The sequence below is a fragment of the Ranitomeya variabilis genome, chromosome 5, assembly GCF_051348905.1.
Source record: "Ranitomeya variabilis isolate aRanVar5 chromosome 5, aRanVar5.hap1, whole genome shotgun sequence".
Classification (NCBI taxonomy): Eukaryota; Metazoa; Chordata; class Amphibia; order Anura; family Dendrobatidae; genus Ranitomeya; species Ranitomeya variabilis.
Window position 1 is genome coordinate 75,934,422 of NC_135236.1, and position 17,517 is coordinate 75,951,938.

The 17,517-nt window shown below is 52.7% G+C and overlaps 1 protein-coding gene across 1 annotated transcript in view; it reads left to right on the forward strand.

Moving 5' to 3' along the window:
* The first annotated feature begins 5,376 nt into the window (after nt 1-5,376).
* Nucleotides 5,377-17,517, forward strand: part of STXBP2 (syntaxin binding protein 2) — a 49,040-nt gene continuing 36,899 nt past the window's right edge. Inside the window, exon 1 of the mRNA XM_077262296.1 lies at nt 5,377-5,546. Coding sequence (XP_077118411.1) covers nt 5,510-5,546 — 37 coding nt within the window. The 5' untranslated portion in view covers nt 5,377-5,509. The remainder of the gene's footprint in view (nt 5,547-17,517) is intronic.

Consider the following 17,517-nt stretch of genomic DNA (forward strand, 5'->3'; position numbering starts at 1 on the left):
GCATCTTATAGTTGGAATATACTTACAAAATACTGTGGCGGTGGTCCTGGTCCGACGCTGCAGGGCGATGCAACCTCCCTTCCCAGGCGGCGGTCGTGCTCTGTGGTGGGGCGGTCGTGCTCTGTGGTGCGGCGGTCATGCTCTGTGGTGCAGGGGATTCTACTGGCATATTCTGAAAGCCCAGCGGTCCCCGCAGATCCATTGCTGCGATGTGGTGGCCTCCGGGAAAATGACCACCTGGGGCAGCTCATGCTCCGATTCAGATCTCGGCACCGCACAGCAGAACCTGCTATAAGAGACCCCATTTTTCAAACTCAATGAATCAATCTAGGGGTGCAGTGATCATATTGACACCACAGGTGGGTCACAGAATTTTATACCACTGGGCAGTGAAGAAAAAATAATTACATTTTTACCAACAAAATTTTGTTTTAGCCAAAGATTTAAAATTTTCACACTGGGAAATGGGTAAGAAATGGCACCAAAATTTGTCCCACAGTTTCTGCTCAATGTAGAAATACCCCGTATGTGGCTGTACAGTACTGCTTAGCCACATGGAGATGCCGGGGAATTTATCTACAGGTGTAGTGACAATTTTGACTCCATGGGTGTTTTCCAGAAACAAGCAGCAATGAATGATGCATAGTGAAAATACTAAACTGTTGTAGTGACTGGGACACTGTAATGACCAGTACGTTGCAGTCACCATCTGTTATGCCCAGCCCGTGCTCCTGGAGACAAGTACCCGTAAGTTAGGCGGGCACTCATCACTACAGAAATGCCAAACGTGGGCGCTATATGTGGTTTAGGCACACTGGGGCTCATAAGGGAGAGGGGCATTTGGAAGCGGAGAATTTGCTGAATTTCTTTTGGCAGATGAGGAGCCATATCGCTTTTCCAGAGCCTTTGTACTACCAGTAATGAGAAAGCCCCATATATTTCTGCTAACAGATGATGGACCTGAGTGGGGACTTGCTTTTTTGTGGAAGGAGTTGAAGCTTTTATTGGGAACATTATGCGTAACATTTAGGGTCACATTTATCTGGCGCCCTACGCTGAGCACTTTGGGGTTTCCATCTAAATCTCTGAGTGACGTGATTCAGATGAAACCTCTGATGGATCCACTCACTATAATGAGGAAGCAGATTTACTCTGGACTCCATCTGGCCTCTGTTCAGCGGTGTCCTTTTCAGAAGTGCACAAAACTGTGGCCGACGCCACTTTTATGCAATCCTAAAAAAGATGGACACGGCCAAATCACAGGTCAGACAACATCCACAGTGCCTCCATCTGCCTCATTATAGGGAATCTTCTATCATAGGTTCCGTCTGAATCATGCATTTCAGAGATTTACTTGGAAATCCCGGTGTAAGCGCTCAGCGTAGAGTGCAGGATAAATGTGCACTGAGTCTTACTGTGATCTTTGGGAGGCAGAATGAACAAATCAGCAGCAGATGAAGAATTAGTTTTATTTTTTACGCCGTTCATCGTGCGGTATAAGTGAATAGGCAACTTTATTCTTCGAGTCGGTGCGATTACAGTGATAACAGATTTATATCGGGATTTTATGTTTGGCTGCTGTGGTTATGCCATTCTGTGTGTTGTAAAATTGATAAAGCAGTTTTATTCTTCGGGTCAGTACGATTACAGCGATACCACATTGATATAGTTTTTTTATGTTTTCACGCTTTTGTACAATTAAAAACTATTCTATAGAAAATAATCATTTTTGCATTTTTATTCTGAGAGCTATAACTTTTTTTTATTTTTTGGCTAATGGAGCTGTATGGCGGCTTTTTTTTTGCGGGACTATATTTACATTTACATTAGTCTTTTTGTTCTCATTTTACTCCACTTTTTGTTTGGCGGTATGATGACAAAGCATTGGTTTTTATTGCCTTTTTTTATGGTGTTGACTGAAGGTGTTAACTATTGGGACAATTTTATAGGTCTGGTCGTTGAGGATGCGGCGATACCAAGCGTGAACTTTTTTTTTTTTTCAATAAAAATATTTATCCATGACGACATCAGGTCACCATAGCAACAATTGGGCTCTTTCTGCCTACTATCATTTAGGAGGTTAAAGTGCCGGGAATGGTGTGGCACCGCTCCTAGCACTGAGAGCCGCATGTCCGCTGTCAAGATCGAAACCCCCCACAGACCAGGATTCCAGCATATGCACAGACGAGACCATAGACTATAATGGTGCCGGCAGGGGGGCCACAGACTATAATGGTCCCGGCAGGGGGCTATAGACTATAATGGTGCTGGCAAAGTGAATGTGCGCTCTGCCGTCATTATTTTTGGGTGTGTACACCTACTGGAGGCGGACACTCATACGTAATACACTGCGTCTGGGTGTCTGTTTTGCGGGGAATCGAGATGCAAGCCTCGACGAAACTAACAAATGGGTGCCTAAACGCAATGTGAAAGCACCTTAAAGTCACTCTGTGTGACTGCAGACTTCTGAATCCCCCCAGTGCGCACACTATGAGCTGTGAGGATTCCCTGGTTTCTGTGCCGGGACCAGCAGGTAGTAATGCGTAATACATACTCCTGGCCAGAACCTGACTAGTGGGAGCAGCCACTCTCTCCATACACGTATATTGAACTGGGTAGAAAGGCAAAATGAGCAATTGTAAGTACACAGTGCTATATAATATGATGTCTGCAATATATTATGAGGATACAACATTTGATGGAGGAGGTGGAGTGCTTCTGTAAAGATGGAGGTATCCTGCAGTTCTCACACTGGCCACTAGGCCTGATATTATTATTATTATTATTATTTACAAATTGCTTTGGAGATAAAGGTGGCCCCCAGTGATATGTCCGCCTCTGACTGATAACTCCTCTATATACTGCAGATAACACAGGATCCACCATTTACAATAGGTGAATCCTGTACTTGAGGTCACATGACCGCCTACTCCCAGCTTTGAAGATTCACAAGTCTCCAGTTACATAGAGAGACTTGTGCCCCCTTGGACACCCCCTTTAACTGAACCGGTAAACAGTTTAACCCCTTTCCGACATGGGGTGTAATAGTGCGCACACGTCGGAATCCCTCCCTTTGATGTGGGCTTCAGTGCAGAACCCACCTTTCCCATGTCAGCTGTTTTGAACAGCTGACATGCGCCTCAACAGCCGCGGGTGGAATTGCGATCCACCTGAGGCTGTTAACTTGTTAAATGTCACTGTCAATATCTGGCGGCAGGATTTAACTCGCGCTTCCGGTAAGCGCCCGGTGGTCGGCGCTCATAGCAAGTGATCATTTCTGCTACATACAGGTGATCTGATCATTGCCTATGTGTAGCAGAGGTGATCAGACAAGTGCAGCTTCTAGTCTCCTATATAGACTATGGAAGCATGCAAAAAGTAAAAATAACACACCTTTTCATTTAAAGATTTTTCTGTATTTTCATGACTATGGAAATTGTACATTCACACTGAAGGCATCAAAACTATGAATTAACACATGTGGAATTATATACTTAACAAAAAAGTGTGAAACAACTGAAAATATGTCTTATATTCTAGGTTCTTCAAAGTAGCCACCTTCTGCTTTGATGACTGCTTTGCACACTCTTGGCATTCTCTTGATGAGCTTCAAGAGGTAGTCTCCGGGAATGGTTTTCACTTCACAGGTGTGCCCTGTCAGGTTTAATAAGTGGGATTTCTTGCCTTATAAATGGGGTTGGGACCATCAGTTGTGTTGTGCAGAAGTCTGATGGATACACAGCTGATAGTCCTACTGAATAGACTGTTAGCTGTTTTTTTCTTGCCATAATATAAATTCTAAGTAAAGGAAAATGAGTGGCCATCATTACTTTAAGAAATGAAGGTCAGTCAGTCTGAAAAATTGGGAAAACTTTGAAAGTGTCCCCAAGTGCAGTGGCAAAAACCAAGCGCTACAAAGAAACTGGCTCACATGAGGACCACCCCAGGGAAGGAAGACCAAGAGTCACCTCTGCTTCTGAGGATACGTTTATCCGAGTCACCAGCCTCAGAAATCGCAGGTTAACAGCAGCTCAGATTAGAGACCAGGTCACTGCCACACAGAGTTCTAACAGCAGACATATCTCTACAACAACTGTTAAGAGGAGACTTTGTGCAGCAGGCCTTCATGGTAAAATAGCTGCTAGGAAACCACTGCTAAGGACAGGCAACAAGCAGAAGAGACTTGTTTGGGCTAAAGAACACAAGGAATGGACATTAGACCAGTGGAAATCTGTGCTTTGGTCTGAGTCCAAATTTGAGATCTTTGGTTCCAACCACCGTGTCTTTGTACGACGCAGAAAAGGTGAACGGATGGACTCTACATGCCTGGTTCCCACCGTGAAGCATGGAGGAGGAGGTGTGATGGTGCTTTGCTGGTGACACTGTTGGGGATTTATTCAAAATTGAAGGCATACTGAACCAGCATGGCTACCACAGCATCTTGCAGCAGCATGCTATTCCATCCGGTTTGCGTTTAGTTGGACCATCATTTATTTTTCAGCAGGACAATGACCCCAAACACACCTCCAGGCTGTGTAAGAGCTATTTGACCAAGAAGGAGAGTGATGGGGTGCTACGCCAGATGACCTGGCCTCCACAGTCACCAGACCTGAACCCAATCGAGATGGTTTGGGGTGAGCTGGACCGCAGAGTGAAGGCAAAAGGGCCAACAAGTGCTAAGCATCTCTGGGAACTCCTTCAAGATTGTTGGAAGACCATTCCCGGTGACTACCTCTTGAAGCTCATCAAGACAATGCCAAGAGTGTGCAAAGCAGTCATCAAAGCAAAAGGTGGCTACTTTGAAGAACCTAGAATATAAGACATATTTTCAGTTGTTTCACACTTTTTTGTTAAGTATATAATTCCACATGTGTTAATTCATAGTTTTGATGCCTTCAGTGTGAATGTACAATTTTCATAGTCATGAAGGAGGGGAGCGAAAAACGAAAACGCAAAACTGAAAAAAAAGCTCCGGTCGTTAAGTGGTTAAAACCATGGCGGCAATGCTCCTGCTCTCACCATTTCATGCTCTCACTTGATACTTTTTCCCATTTTTCAGCACATTATAAGGAAACATGAGCACGAGAAAAAAAACCAAAAATGTAAAACTGTCTGATCCTGAATGGGTTAAGGGCCGTATCTGTGTAGGGGAGGGGGGCTGTCGGTCCACCGCTCTCCCTCGGTACACCGCTCCCCCCTCGGTACACCGCTGCGGTCTCCCCTCACGCTTCCTTACAAACCACGCCCACAACATGCAATGACCTATAAGCCCCTCCCATCTGTAGATTTAACCACGCCCACAAGTATATTGGCACCGTCTAAACGACGCTATCGTCCAATCAGTGATAAACCACGTCACTGTTGCCTCTGACAACACGGAGCCGCCCCTTAGTAACGGACTTCCTGCTCCTCCCGTGATGTCACGAGTGACTGTGACATCACAACGCGGAAGTCCAGGAAAGTTTCGGGGCTGCGGAGACTGGTGACGGTGGTGGGCAGCGGAGAAGTGATGGCGCCGTCCGGGCTGAAAGCGGTGGTCGGAGAGAGTAAGTGACGGCTGTGACGCCGCGGACTTCGTGTTTAGTGAGCGGGCAGAGGTGACGTCATTGAGGCATGCCCCCCGTTACGTCATCAGCCGGTCTCCTGGGACAGCTGAGATTGGGGGCTGTCTGTGGCTTCAGGCTGCTGTGATGTCAGTGTAAGACCCCGGGACTGCTGTACGGTGCGCTCCACAGCTCTGCTGCTTACTTGTGGAAACAGCCAGGAAACTGTAAGGAAAGTATATAATAAAGGGTCATTCCAGAGCTATCATCCCATAGATATCTCACTGGTGGTCTGATCCTGGGGACCCCCTGAGTCCTGGGCTCTGCAGCACCATGTTGGGCAGAGGATTTCTCCCTCATCACTGGTGGTCTGATCCTGGGGACCCCCTGAGTCCTGGGCTCTGCAGCACCAGGTTGGGCAGAGGATATCTCCCTGATCACTGGTGGTCTGATCCTGGGGACCCCCTGAGTCCTGGGCTCTGCAGCACCAGGTTGGGCAGAGGATTTCTCCCAGATCACTGGTGGTCTGATCCTGGGGACCCCCTGAGCCCTGGGCTCTGCAGCACCATGTTGGGCAGAGGATTTCTCCCTGATCACTGGTGGTCTGATCCTCGGGACCCCCTGAGCCCTGGGCTCTGCAGCACAATGTTGGGCAGAGGATATCTCCCTGATCACTGGTGGTCTGATCCTCGGGACCCCCTGAGTCCTGGGCTCTGCAGCACCATGCTGGGCAGAGGATATCTCCCTGATCACTGGTGGTCTGATCCTGGGGACCCCCTGAGTCCTGGGCTCTGCAGCACCATGTTGGGCAGAGGATATCTCCCTGATCACTGGTGGTCTGATCCTGGGGACCCCCTGAGCCCTGGGCTCTGCAGCACCATGTTGGGCAGAGGATTTCTCCCTGATCACTGGTGGTCTGATCCTCGGGACCCCCTGAGTCCTGAGCTCTGCAGCACAATGTTGGGCAGAGGATATCTCCCTGATCACTGGTGGTCTGATCCTCGGGACCCCCTGAGTCCTGGGCTCTGCAGCACCATGCTGGGCAGAGGATATCTCCCTGATCACTGGTGGTCTGATCCTGGGGACCCCCTGAGTCCTGGGCTCTGCAGCACCATGCTGGGCAGAGGATATCTCCCTGATCACTGGTGGTCTGATCCTGGGGACCCCTGAGTCCTGAGCTCTGCAGCACCATGCTGGGCAGAGGATATCTCCCTGATCACTGGTGGTCTGATCCTGGGGACCCCTGAGTCCTGGGCTCTACAGCACCAGGTTGGGCAGAGGATATCTCCCTGATCACTGGTGGTCTGATCCTGGGGACCCCCTGAGCCCTGGGCTCTGCAGCACCATGTTGGGCAGAGGATATCTTCCTGATCCTCGGGACCCCCTGTGTCCTGGGCTCTGCAGCACCATGCTGGGCAGAGGATATCTCCCTGATCACTGGTGGTCTGATCCTGGGGACCCCCTGAGTCCTGAGCTCTGCAGCACTATGTTGGGCAGAGGATATCTCACTGATCACCGGTGGTCTGATCCTGGGGACCCCTGAGTCCTGAGCTCTGCAGCACTATGTTGGGCAGAGGATATCTCACTGATCACTGGTGGTCTGATCCTGGGGACCCCCTGAGTCCTGGGCTCTGCAGCACCATGTTGGGCAGAGGATATCTCCCTGATCACTGGTGGTCTGATCCTGGGGACCCCCTGGGTCCTGGGCTCTGCAGTACCATGTTGGGCAGAGGATTTCTCCCTGATCACTGGTGGTCTGATCCTCGGGACCCCCTGGGTCCTGGGCTCTGCAGCACCATGTTGGGCAGAGGATATCTCCCTGATCACTGGTGGTCTGATTATGGGGACCCCCTGGGTCCTGGACTCTTCAGCACCATGTTGGGCAGAGGATATCTCCCTGATCACTGGTGGTCTGATCCTGGGGACCCCCTGAGTCTTGGGCTCCGCAGCACCGTCTTGGACAGACGATATCTTTCTGATCACTGGTGGTCTGATCCTGGGGACCCCCTGAGTCTTGGGCTCCGCAGCACCGTCTTGGACAGACGATGTCTTTCTGATCACTGGTGGTCTGATCCTGGAGATCCCTTGCTCCATAGCACTATGTTGGGCAGAGGATTTCTCCCTTATCGCTGGTGGTCTGATTATGGAAACCCCCTGAGTCCTGAGCACTGCAGCACTGTCTTCTACAGAGGAACTCGCCCTGATCACTGGTGGTCTGATTATGGGGACCCCCTGAGCTCTGCAGCACCATGTTTGATGCACGGAGTGCTCGTGCTCTGCCTCTTTTCCATTCATTGTCTATGGGACTTCCGACTACAGCGCCCCCTATTTGTGCCGTGGACAATGAATGGGGCCGCACACCTCCTCTCTACGACCTGGCTGTACACAACTGTTTTCTGGATTTCTTCAGGTCTCTGTAGTCTGACCCTCAGTGATCGGCAAGACGTCCCCTGTCCTATGGGACGGGCGTTCCTCGTTACTTTGGGACTACAGTGGTAATGACTTTCAGAATAACGGCGTCATGGAATGGCAGACCCCCGCTGTTAAATCTCAGGCAGTTGAAGTCGGAATTCCACAAATGTATTTTATTTCAGAAGTTCCATCAGCGACAATCCCAGGTGCTGAGACCCTCGCGATCACTGTGTGCCGTGCCCCCTCTGTTCTCTGCGCTCTCTGTGATGGTGGCGACACAGAGGAACTGACTCCGCTCTTTTGTCCTCCAGTCTTGGTGAACCATGCGGTTGGCGGTGGCACACGGCAGCTCAGATATGCACTGTGATGAAGAGGTGCGCCTGAATTTGGTGCATCCTTCAGCCGCCATGTGCCGTCTTACTCCAGCTGGGGACTGGCATATATGTCTGGCATCATTTGCACCACGTTTGTGCTGTCAATTCTGATGAATTTGGCTGGTACGCTTTACCATTCCGGATTGGCATAAAAAAACCATCAGCGGTAACAAAGTTTTTGCACGGTTTTGAATTGTGCAAAAAAACATTGTGAAGTTTCAAACCATTTTACACCAGAATTCCTGGCATAAACTGTGTGATGAATCGGGGAAAAGACTTCTATGTGACCATACGTGCGCCCTAGGAGCAGAGCTGAAGAGCTGGGACACAGCACTCTGCACCTTCTTACGATCGCTTTATAAATCATTGGGGGTTTTCTGCTCTGGGACCCCTTCCCCATCATCCACACATTTCTGACTTGTCAGTATGTGATCAGTGCAGATATATAGCAGAACTGCTAACAAATGCAGCAGGATTGTCATTTCATGGGGAATAATACATTGGATCTAACGGGAGAGGTGACGGCTCCGCTTCACGATTCTTTCTCTAGGACGTAGGTGATGGCAGATTCTGTGGATATGCCATCAATGTCTAAAGTGAGAATACCCTTTTAAAGGTATGTGCACACCTTAAGTATGTGCAGGAGACATTTCTGCGCCAAAAGCAGGATGCCACCATCCCCACCCCCATTCATTTGAAAATAAATACAAATCTAATGCACAGTGGAGATGAGTTTTCATGAGATCACATCTTTCACTAAGTGCAAGAACTGCCAAAGTTTAGAAGGCAGAGGGCCTCCGATACATCCTGTATTAGACATAAAGGAGGAGCTCGTGCACACTCTGGTCATTGTCATGTATTCGTCTCCCAGACTCGTTCGTAAAGGAAATGCACTAAGTGCAAAGACTGCCAAGAGTTAGGAGGGACTGCGTGAGGGCCGCCCGATGAACCTCTACAAATTTTGGTTGAGGGCCACCTGATGACCCTGTTGATGTGGTGGAGGAGGACAAGAAAAACCATGAACCGTATAACCTTTTTTGGGTGGGAATGCATTCATCGTCTACCACCTGCACTCTAGTCCTACTGACTTGTTGACTTAACAACATGACTTATTGGCAACTGTGTCTCATCATCATCTACTTCTTGGGACAGTAATTGCTGTTGCCCACCACCATCTTTTTGTGACCGTGGCTGGTGAAATATTTGGGCATCACTACACACAACCTCCTCTTGAAATGTGCAGGACAAGAGGCCAGAATCAATAAATGGAAATGTCAGGAGCTCCTAGTAGGGTTTGAGTGTGGGGTCATTTGTCTCCTGGGACTTGCCACGGTGGGAGGAGGGAGAATAAGGGTGAAGATTATGCGCTCATGACTCTTGGCTAGTGAGACTGGACCATGTGGAAGACAGGGTGGTGCTGGGAAGCATACTAGAAGCATTACCTGCCATCCGACCTACAACTTTTTCTCACTGTTCTGGCTTCAAGAGTGGTGTCACCCTGCAAAGTGGGACAGGAGCTAGGTCTCATGATGACTTTGTTGTGCTCCCGCAGTTGGCACAGTTTCACCTGGCCAACAGCCTCTGCGTGCACCATCAGCAACATGTCCATTTCCCCCGTCCCTTGCGCATTTTAAATTGAGTATATAATATCTACCTGGAAACTTTCTGGTATTAAGAGGGAAAAGAAAATATTTCGTCCTGAAAAAGACTTTCCTTTTAATGGCCCCGCTTTGTACAAGTTCTGCAATATCAATATTAAACCCTGATTTTATGCCTCCTCTAATCTAAGCTGTCCCCCTGAACTGCTTCCTGAGGACAATGTGCCGAGCATCATTTCATCAGGGCTTATATAAGGCCCCATAACACGATGCAGCCAGCGAATCACATTAATGCCAGGAGCCAACATGGCTACGGCATTGTCGTATATGGCGGTCAATCCTCGCATGTTTATTGGCTGTCTAACAAGCGCCAAACATGAGGGGCGGGGACTCGACCATGGCGCTCCAGCACTGAGATACTTGATCGAGTAATTGTGTGCCCGAGCACCCCGATACTTGATGGGGCGGGGAGCATGCTCGCTCATCACTAGCTGTGATCCATCCACATGATTTTCCTCCTTGGCTGGGCTTCACGGCTCAAACAGCTAAATCCTCGAGAACAAACAGCACCGCAAATCTCAGCCTGAATATGATTGGACAATGAGGCGTTAGACATTGGTGAGGGGAACAACCCCGATCCATCAGCTGTTATTTCTATCCTTCATATCTCCTGTGGTTGGGTCCTCCAGAGGGATCTCACAATCACATCTTCTAGGAGTGGAGGCCATCTGGTGCCGACTCCAACTGCTGTCCGGCCTGAGTGATCAGGACCTAAGTGCCGTTGGGACATTCTTGACACATTTGTGGACGGTGAGAGTTTCTTACTATTGGTTGAACACAACTGGGGTCTAGGCCATGGCCCTTATTATTAATAATAAATAATATATATATTTTTTTTTTTTACGTGGCCGTAGACCTAACATGATGGTTAGGCCGCCCAGTAACCCTGGCATCCATGTCTGACATGGAGCGAAGTCCTGATGAAGGTGTGGGCTTATTTTTGGACAGATATTGCAGAGGAACTCGCTTAAAGAGATCTGTGTAGCCTCATGGTAAATATAAAGGCTAATTTGCATTTTCATGGCATGTAATTCTTTGTGAACTCTGCACTTTCCCAGAGATTATTTTCCCCGTTTGATCTGATGGTGTCTACAGATGTGGATTCTTCAGACCTGTGATAATTTTTTGACTCCCCCAGATCTATGATAATTTTTTTGGCCCCCAGTTATGTGTATGGAGAGCTCAGTGTATGATGATGCCGGGAGCCCGGCTGGTGGTTTATGGTTAATTTTGTGGGTCGTAAATACTTTATGAAGAGTATTTCTAGAGCTCTTCACTCTGTAAAGTAGTCTGTATCCACCGATACGTTAGAGGACTCGTCACCTTTATTACTTTATAGGAGTGCGTTGTTTTCAGAGGTTTTGCGTAATTGCATTCGCGGAGTCATAAATATGGCATTTTGCTATTGGCTGGTGAGCTCCTGACTTTTGCAAGGCAAATTGGTGCCATTATTGGCTTTATATCAGATGAAAACTTTCCCGGAAGGAAAACTGCTGTTGCCAAAATGTCAGAAACACTTGGGAAGGGGAGACCAGACTTCTGCAGATAAAGCAGAGCTCAAATGCTGATCTGTGCATAACCCCGCCCACACCACTGATTGGCAGCTTTGTCAATATGCACAGAAAACAGCTAATCAGTGCTGGGGGTGGGGTTGGACCAGGAGGCACCAGACGCCTAGTCCTGTAGTGAGAATCTCCTGCTGATAAAACACTGATTTTATTAAACAACAACACACAGCCAATAAGTGATACATCGCTGGAATCCGGGCCTCAGCCCCTACATCATGCTGCTCTTGGATAAATAGCAAAAAAAACACTGACAGATTCTCTTTAAATCTTGGGATCAGTGTATGTAATTGCAATCTCTGTATGGTGTTGCCATCTAGGATAGTTGCGCTTACGCCATTTGCTTTTTCTCCACACCTCTTTCTCATGTAACTGAAATTTCTTAGGGCGCATTCAGACTGCCGTTTTACACACGCGGGCATCGCAATCTTTGGGCTGGCCATCGGGTCTCCTCACCTGAGCATGACAGCTGCATAGAAATACAGGTGTGGAGAGCCGACGGCCAGTGCGAGGATTGTGGCTTGAAAAGTCCTGGTTCGGCCGTAGTCGTAGTTGCCCTGGACCCTAAGATACACGGACAGGACCGATGCGCCCGGAGCCGCAGTGACCCGCGGACGTGGGTCTATCTCTGACGTCCAAGTTCCCAAACGCTCCATATCAGCAGCCAGAATTCCAGCTTCTTACCAGACTTCTTTCACTGTTACAGGTGATCGCTTCTGGATGACTTTGGGGGTTAATTCCGAGCTGTTGATCTAAGCTGCAGGTTTGGTAATCTCCCCCAGGCATTGGAGCGTCAGCTCTTGGGCCCGCAGTGTGTGTATAGCGTCAGGCTCGGCTCCTGTATATAAACACTGCGAGTTCCTGGCCGCTTGTGTAGGTGGTTATACAATCAGGCGGCTCGTCTGCTCCTTGTCCGCACGTGGGAAGAAAGCGGATGTAGGACTGCTGCGGCTGATCGCGCTCCGTGCTCTGCTGCGGCTGATCGCGCTCCGTGCTCTGCTGCGGCTGATCGCGCTCCGTGCTCTGCTGCGGCTGATCGCGCTCCGTGCTCTGCTGCGGCTGATCGCGCTCCGTGCTCTGCTGCGGCTGATCGCGCTCCGTGCTCTGCTGCGGCTGATCGCGCTCCGTGCTCTGCTGCGGCTGATCGCGCTCCGTGCTCTGCTGCGGCTGATCGCGCTCCGTGCTCTGCTGCGGCTGATCGCGCTCCGTGCTCTGCTGCGGCTGATCGCGCTCCGTGCTCTGCTGCGGCTGATCGCGCTCCGTGCTCTGCTGCGGCTGATCGCGCTCCGTGCTCTGCTGCGGCTGATCGCGCTCCGTGCTCTGCTGCGGCTGATCGCGCTCCGTGCTCTGCTGCGGCTGATCGCGCTCCGTGCTCTGCTGCGGCTGATCGCGCTCCGTGCTCTGCTGCGGCTGATCGCGCTCCGTGCTCTGCTGCGGCTGATCGCGCTCCGTGCTCTGCTGCGGCTGATCGCGCTCCGTGCTCTGCTGCGGCTGATCGCGCTCCGTGCTCTGCTGCGGCTGATCGCGCTCCGTGCTCTGCTGCGGCTGATCGCGCTCCGTGCTCTGCTGCGGCTGATCGCGCTCCGTGCTCTGCTGCGGCTGATCGCGCTCCGTGCTCTGCTGCGGCTGATCGCGCTCCGTGCTCTGCTGCGGCTGATCGCGCTCCGTGCTCTGCTGCGGCTGATCGCGCTCCGTGCTCTGCTGCGGCTGATCGCGCTCCGTGCTCTGCTGCGGCTGATCGCGCTCCGTGCTCTGCTGCGGCTGATCGCGCTCCGTGCTCTGCTGCGGCTGATCGCGCTCCGTGCTCTGCTGCGGCTGATCGCGCTCCGTGCTCTGCTGCGGCTGATCGCGCTCCGTGCTCTGCTGCGGCTGATCGCGCTCCGTGCTCTGCTGCGGCTGATCGCGCTCCGTGCTCTGCTGCGGCTGATCGCGCTCCGTGCTCTGCTGCGGCTGATCGCGCTCCGTGCTCTGCTGCGGCTGATCGCGCTCCGTGCTCTGCTGCGGCTGATCGCGCTCCGTGCTCTGCTGCGGCTGATCGCGCTCCGTGCTCTGCTGCGGCTGATCGCGCTCCGTGCTCTGCTGCGGCTGATCGCGCTCCGTGCTCTGCTGCGGCTGATCGCGCTCCGTGCTCTGCTGCGGCTGATCGCGCTCCGTGCTCTGCTGCGGCTGATCGCGCTCCGTGCTCTGCTGCGGCTGATCGCGCTCCGTGCTCTGCTGCGGCTGATCGCGCTCCGTGCTCTGCTGCGGCTGATCGCGCTCCGTGCTCTGCTGCGGCTGATCGCGCTCCGTGCTCTGCTGCGGCTGATCGCGCTCCGTGCTCTGCTGCGGCTGATCGCGCTCCGTGCTCTGCTGCGGCTGATCGCGCTCCGTGCTCTGCTGCGGCTGATCGCGCTCCGTGCTCTGCTGCGGCTGATCGCGCTCCGTGCTCTGCTGCGGCTGATCGCGCTCCGTGCTCTGCTGCGGCTGATCGCGCTCCGTGCTCTGCTGCGGCTGATCGCGCTCCGTGCTCTGCTGCGGCTGATCGCGCTCCGTGCTCTGCTGCGGCTGATCGCGCTCCGTGCTCTGCTGCGGCTGATCGCGCTCCGTGCTCTGCTGCGGCTGATCGCGCTCCGTGCTCTGCTGCGGCTGATCGCGCTCCGCTGCGGCTGATCGCGCTCTGCTGCGGCTGATCGCGCTCTGCTGCGGCTGATCGCGCTCTGCTGCGGCTGATCGCGCTCTGCTGCGGCTGATCGCGCTCTGCTGCGGCTGATCGCGCTCCGCTGCGGCTGATCGCGCTCCGCTGCGGCTGATCGCGCTCCGCTGCGGCTGATCGCGCTCCGCTGCGGCTGATCGCGCTCCGCTGCGGCTGATCGCGCTCCGCTGCGGCTGATCGCGCTCCGCTGCGGCTGATCGCGCTCCGCTGCGGCTGATCGCGCTCCGCTGCGGCTGATCGCGCTCCGCTGCTGCTGATCGCGCTCCGCGCTCTGCTGCGGCTGATCGCGCTCCGCGCTCTGCTGCGGCTGATCGCGCTCCGCGCTCTGCTGCGGCTGATCGCGCTCCGCGCTCTGCTGCGGCTGATCGCGCTCCGCGCTCTGCTGCGGCTGATCGCGCTCCGCGCTCTGCTGCGGCTGATCGCGCTCCGCGCTCTGCTGCGGCTGATCGCGCTCCGCGCTCTGCTGCGGCTGATCGCGCTCCGCGCTCTGCTGCGGCTGATCGCGCTCCGCGCTCTGCTGCGGCTGATCGCGCTCCGCGCTCTGCTGCGGCTGATCGCGCTCCGCGCTCTGCTGCGGCTGATCGCGCTCCGCGCTCTGCTGCGGCTGATCGCGCTCCGCGCTCTGCTGCGGCTGATCGCGCTCCGCGCTCTGCTGCGGCTGATCGCGCTCCGCGCTCTGCTGCGGCTGATCGCGCTCCGCGCTCTGCTGCGGCTGATCGCGCTCCGCGCTCTGCTGCGGCTGATCGCGCTCCGCGCTCTGCTGCGGCTGATCGCGCTCCGCGCTCTGCTGCGGCTGATCGCGCTCCGCGCTCTGCTGCGGCTGATCGCGCTCCGCGCTCTGCTGCGGCTGATCGCGCTCCGCGCTCTGCTGCGGCTGATCGCGCTCCGCGCTCTGCTGCGGCTGATCGCGCTCCGCGCTCTGCTGCGGCTGATCGCGCTCCGCGCTCTGCTGCGGCTGATCGCGCTCCGCGCTCTGCTGCGGCTGATCGCGCTTCGCGCTCTGCTGCGGCTGATCGCGCTCCGTGCTCTGCTGCGGCTGATCGCGCTCCGTGCTCTGCTGCGGCTGATCGCGCTCCGTGCTCTGCTGCGGCTGATCGCGCTCCGTGCCCTGGCTGCCATTGGTGGCTTTTCTCATTACTGCTCCTCCAGTAGTTCCCGTAACAAAGCTGACCGGTCATAGCAAAAGTCAAAGCTTAAAGGGGGTTCCCATCTTGTATAGTGATGGCATGTCTACAGGTAGGATATGCTTCCATTTGATGAGTGGGGCTAAGACCCCCCCAGCGATCCTGGGAATAAGGATCGATGTAGTGCTGTATAGCCTTTGTGCTGGAAAAACCCTGCAAGGGAACGCTGTACCAACCATTGCTGGATCGGTGAAGGTCTCCGTTTGGACCCCCTGCCGGTCACGCATCATGGCATATCTTGCCCCATTGACTCTGCCCCAGCATGGTCACAGTCAGTGATATTGGCATCCCGAAGAATAACTGGCTGAGTAGCCAGAGTGGCCAAATGTACAACACTTCGAAATGCTACTGACGACCACTCATGGGACGACTATGGGGGTAAGAGAATGTAGAAGCCTAAATAAACATCCAAAATATGGTCAGATTACAGGGGAACTACAAGAGACTGCATCTTGAAAAAAGGATGTAACACAGATGCATCCATCTTTCCATCTTGTAGTAGGGCCATGAATTGGAGGAGCAAGATGGATGGGGAAGAAAAGTGTACACCCCCCCACCCCCCCCCCCCAAAAAAAAAAAAAAAAAAAGGGATACTCAAGAATGAATATGTGGACAGGATGAATCCCTCGCAACTGGTCTGTCTCCAATGCGGTCCGGGCCGCCGGTGATGGGAGAAGCCGCCTGACCGCAGCCGCATCGCTTCGTCCTCCTCGCTGTAGTGATCAGATTTTCTGCAGTAATGTGCTTTTGTCGTCCCTGTTAACAGCTGAGGGCGTCCATGCTTATCTGTCCACGATCCTCTATCGCAGGATTTCCTACCAGTCACACCCACCCGCTGTCCCAGCATCGCACTTCCTCTTTTTTTTTTTTTTTTTTTCTTCTTTTTCCATTTGCTCAGTTCTGTTTTTTGTTTCTTCCTTTCGCATTTATTAAGTTTTCTCTTAGTCCGTCCCTTTAACGAGGGGGAGTGTGAAGACTGGGGTCAGATGTTACATTATCGCTGGGGTTACAAGTAACGGACATTTAGCCTGTGCCGCGGTTCAAATCTTTATCTTTCTGATAGGATTTAGCGGAAATTGTTATGTTGTTTTTGTGTCTTTTAGGCGGCGTTCTCCATTTTCGCAGCATCCAGGCTTGTTTAACCCTTTAATAGCACAGATTTATTTTTTATTATGTTGATGCTTTTTTGCTTTGGTTACATAAAGGAGCTGCAATAGTAAAAGGACGCAAAAAATGTCAGCACTTTTAAAGGCAAAGTAGTAGAGAAGGTTGAATTGACTTTGAGTCTAATTTTCTGAAATTTGCTGAAGTCATGAAGTCACTGGCAGACGCGGGCATCTATTTATATAATTACCTTAAATTGTCTGTCATCCACTTCCGTCTGAACGTCCTCGAATCCCACAATCCACTGCACCTCACCAGAAGTACGCCGACCGCCATATTGGAATACCCAAGTGATGGGTGTTCCAATATGGCACCCGCTGGTGGTACCAGGCCCTTGCGCAGCAACCACCAGCAGGTCATCGCCGGACCACCCGCTGGTGGGTCTCCCCCGCCGCAAGGACCCCTCCCCACCGCTGGGATCCAGCCGCCGGAGATCGCGGTATGCGTAAGCACTGAACGCATACCGCGATGTCCGACGGATAAGCAGGGACTGTGCCAGGTTGGGGTGAGTATCCCCGGGGAGGGTGAGCCAGGCTATATTCACCTGTCCCCTTTCCACCGCTGCGCGCTGCTCTGTCTTCTGCGTTGTCTGGCTGTGATTTTCAGGTCAGAGGGCGCGATGACGTGGTTAGTGCGTGCCCTCTGCCTGAACAGTCACTGCAGAGAGCCGGAAGACAGAGCGGTGCGCAGCAGTGGAATGGGGACAGGTGAATATCACAAGTGCTGAGGGCCCCATAGCACGCCGGTGTCTCCGCCTGCTCAGGCACTCAGCGCCCAGCAGCATACGGGGCATATGGATGGGAGTAACACATGACAGCATGGGGGCGCAGGATGGGAGCAGCACATGACGGGATGGGGGGCGCAGGATGGGAGCAGCACATGACGGGATGGGGGGCGCAGGATGGGGGCGCAGGATGGGAGCAGC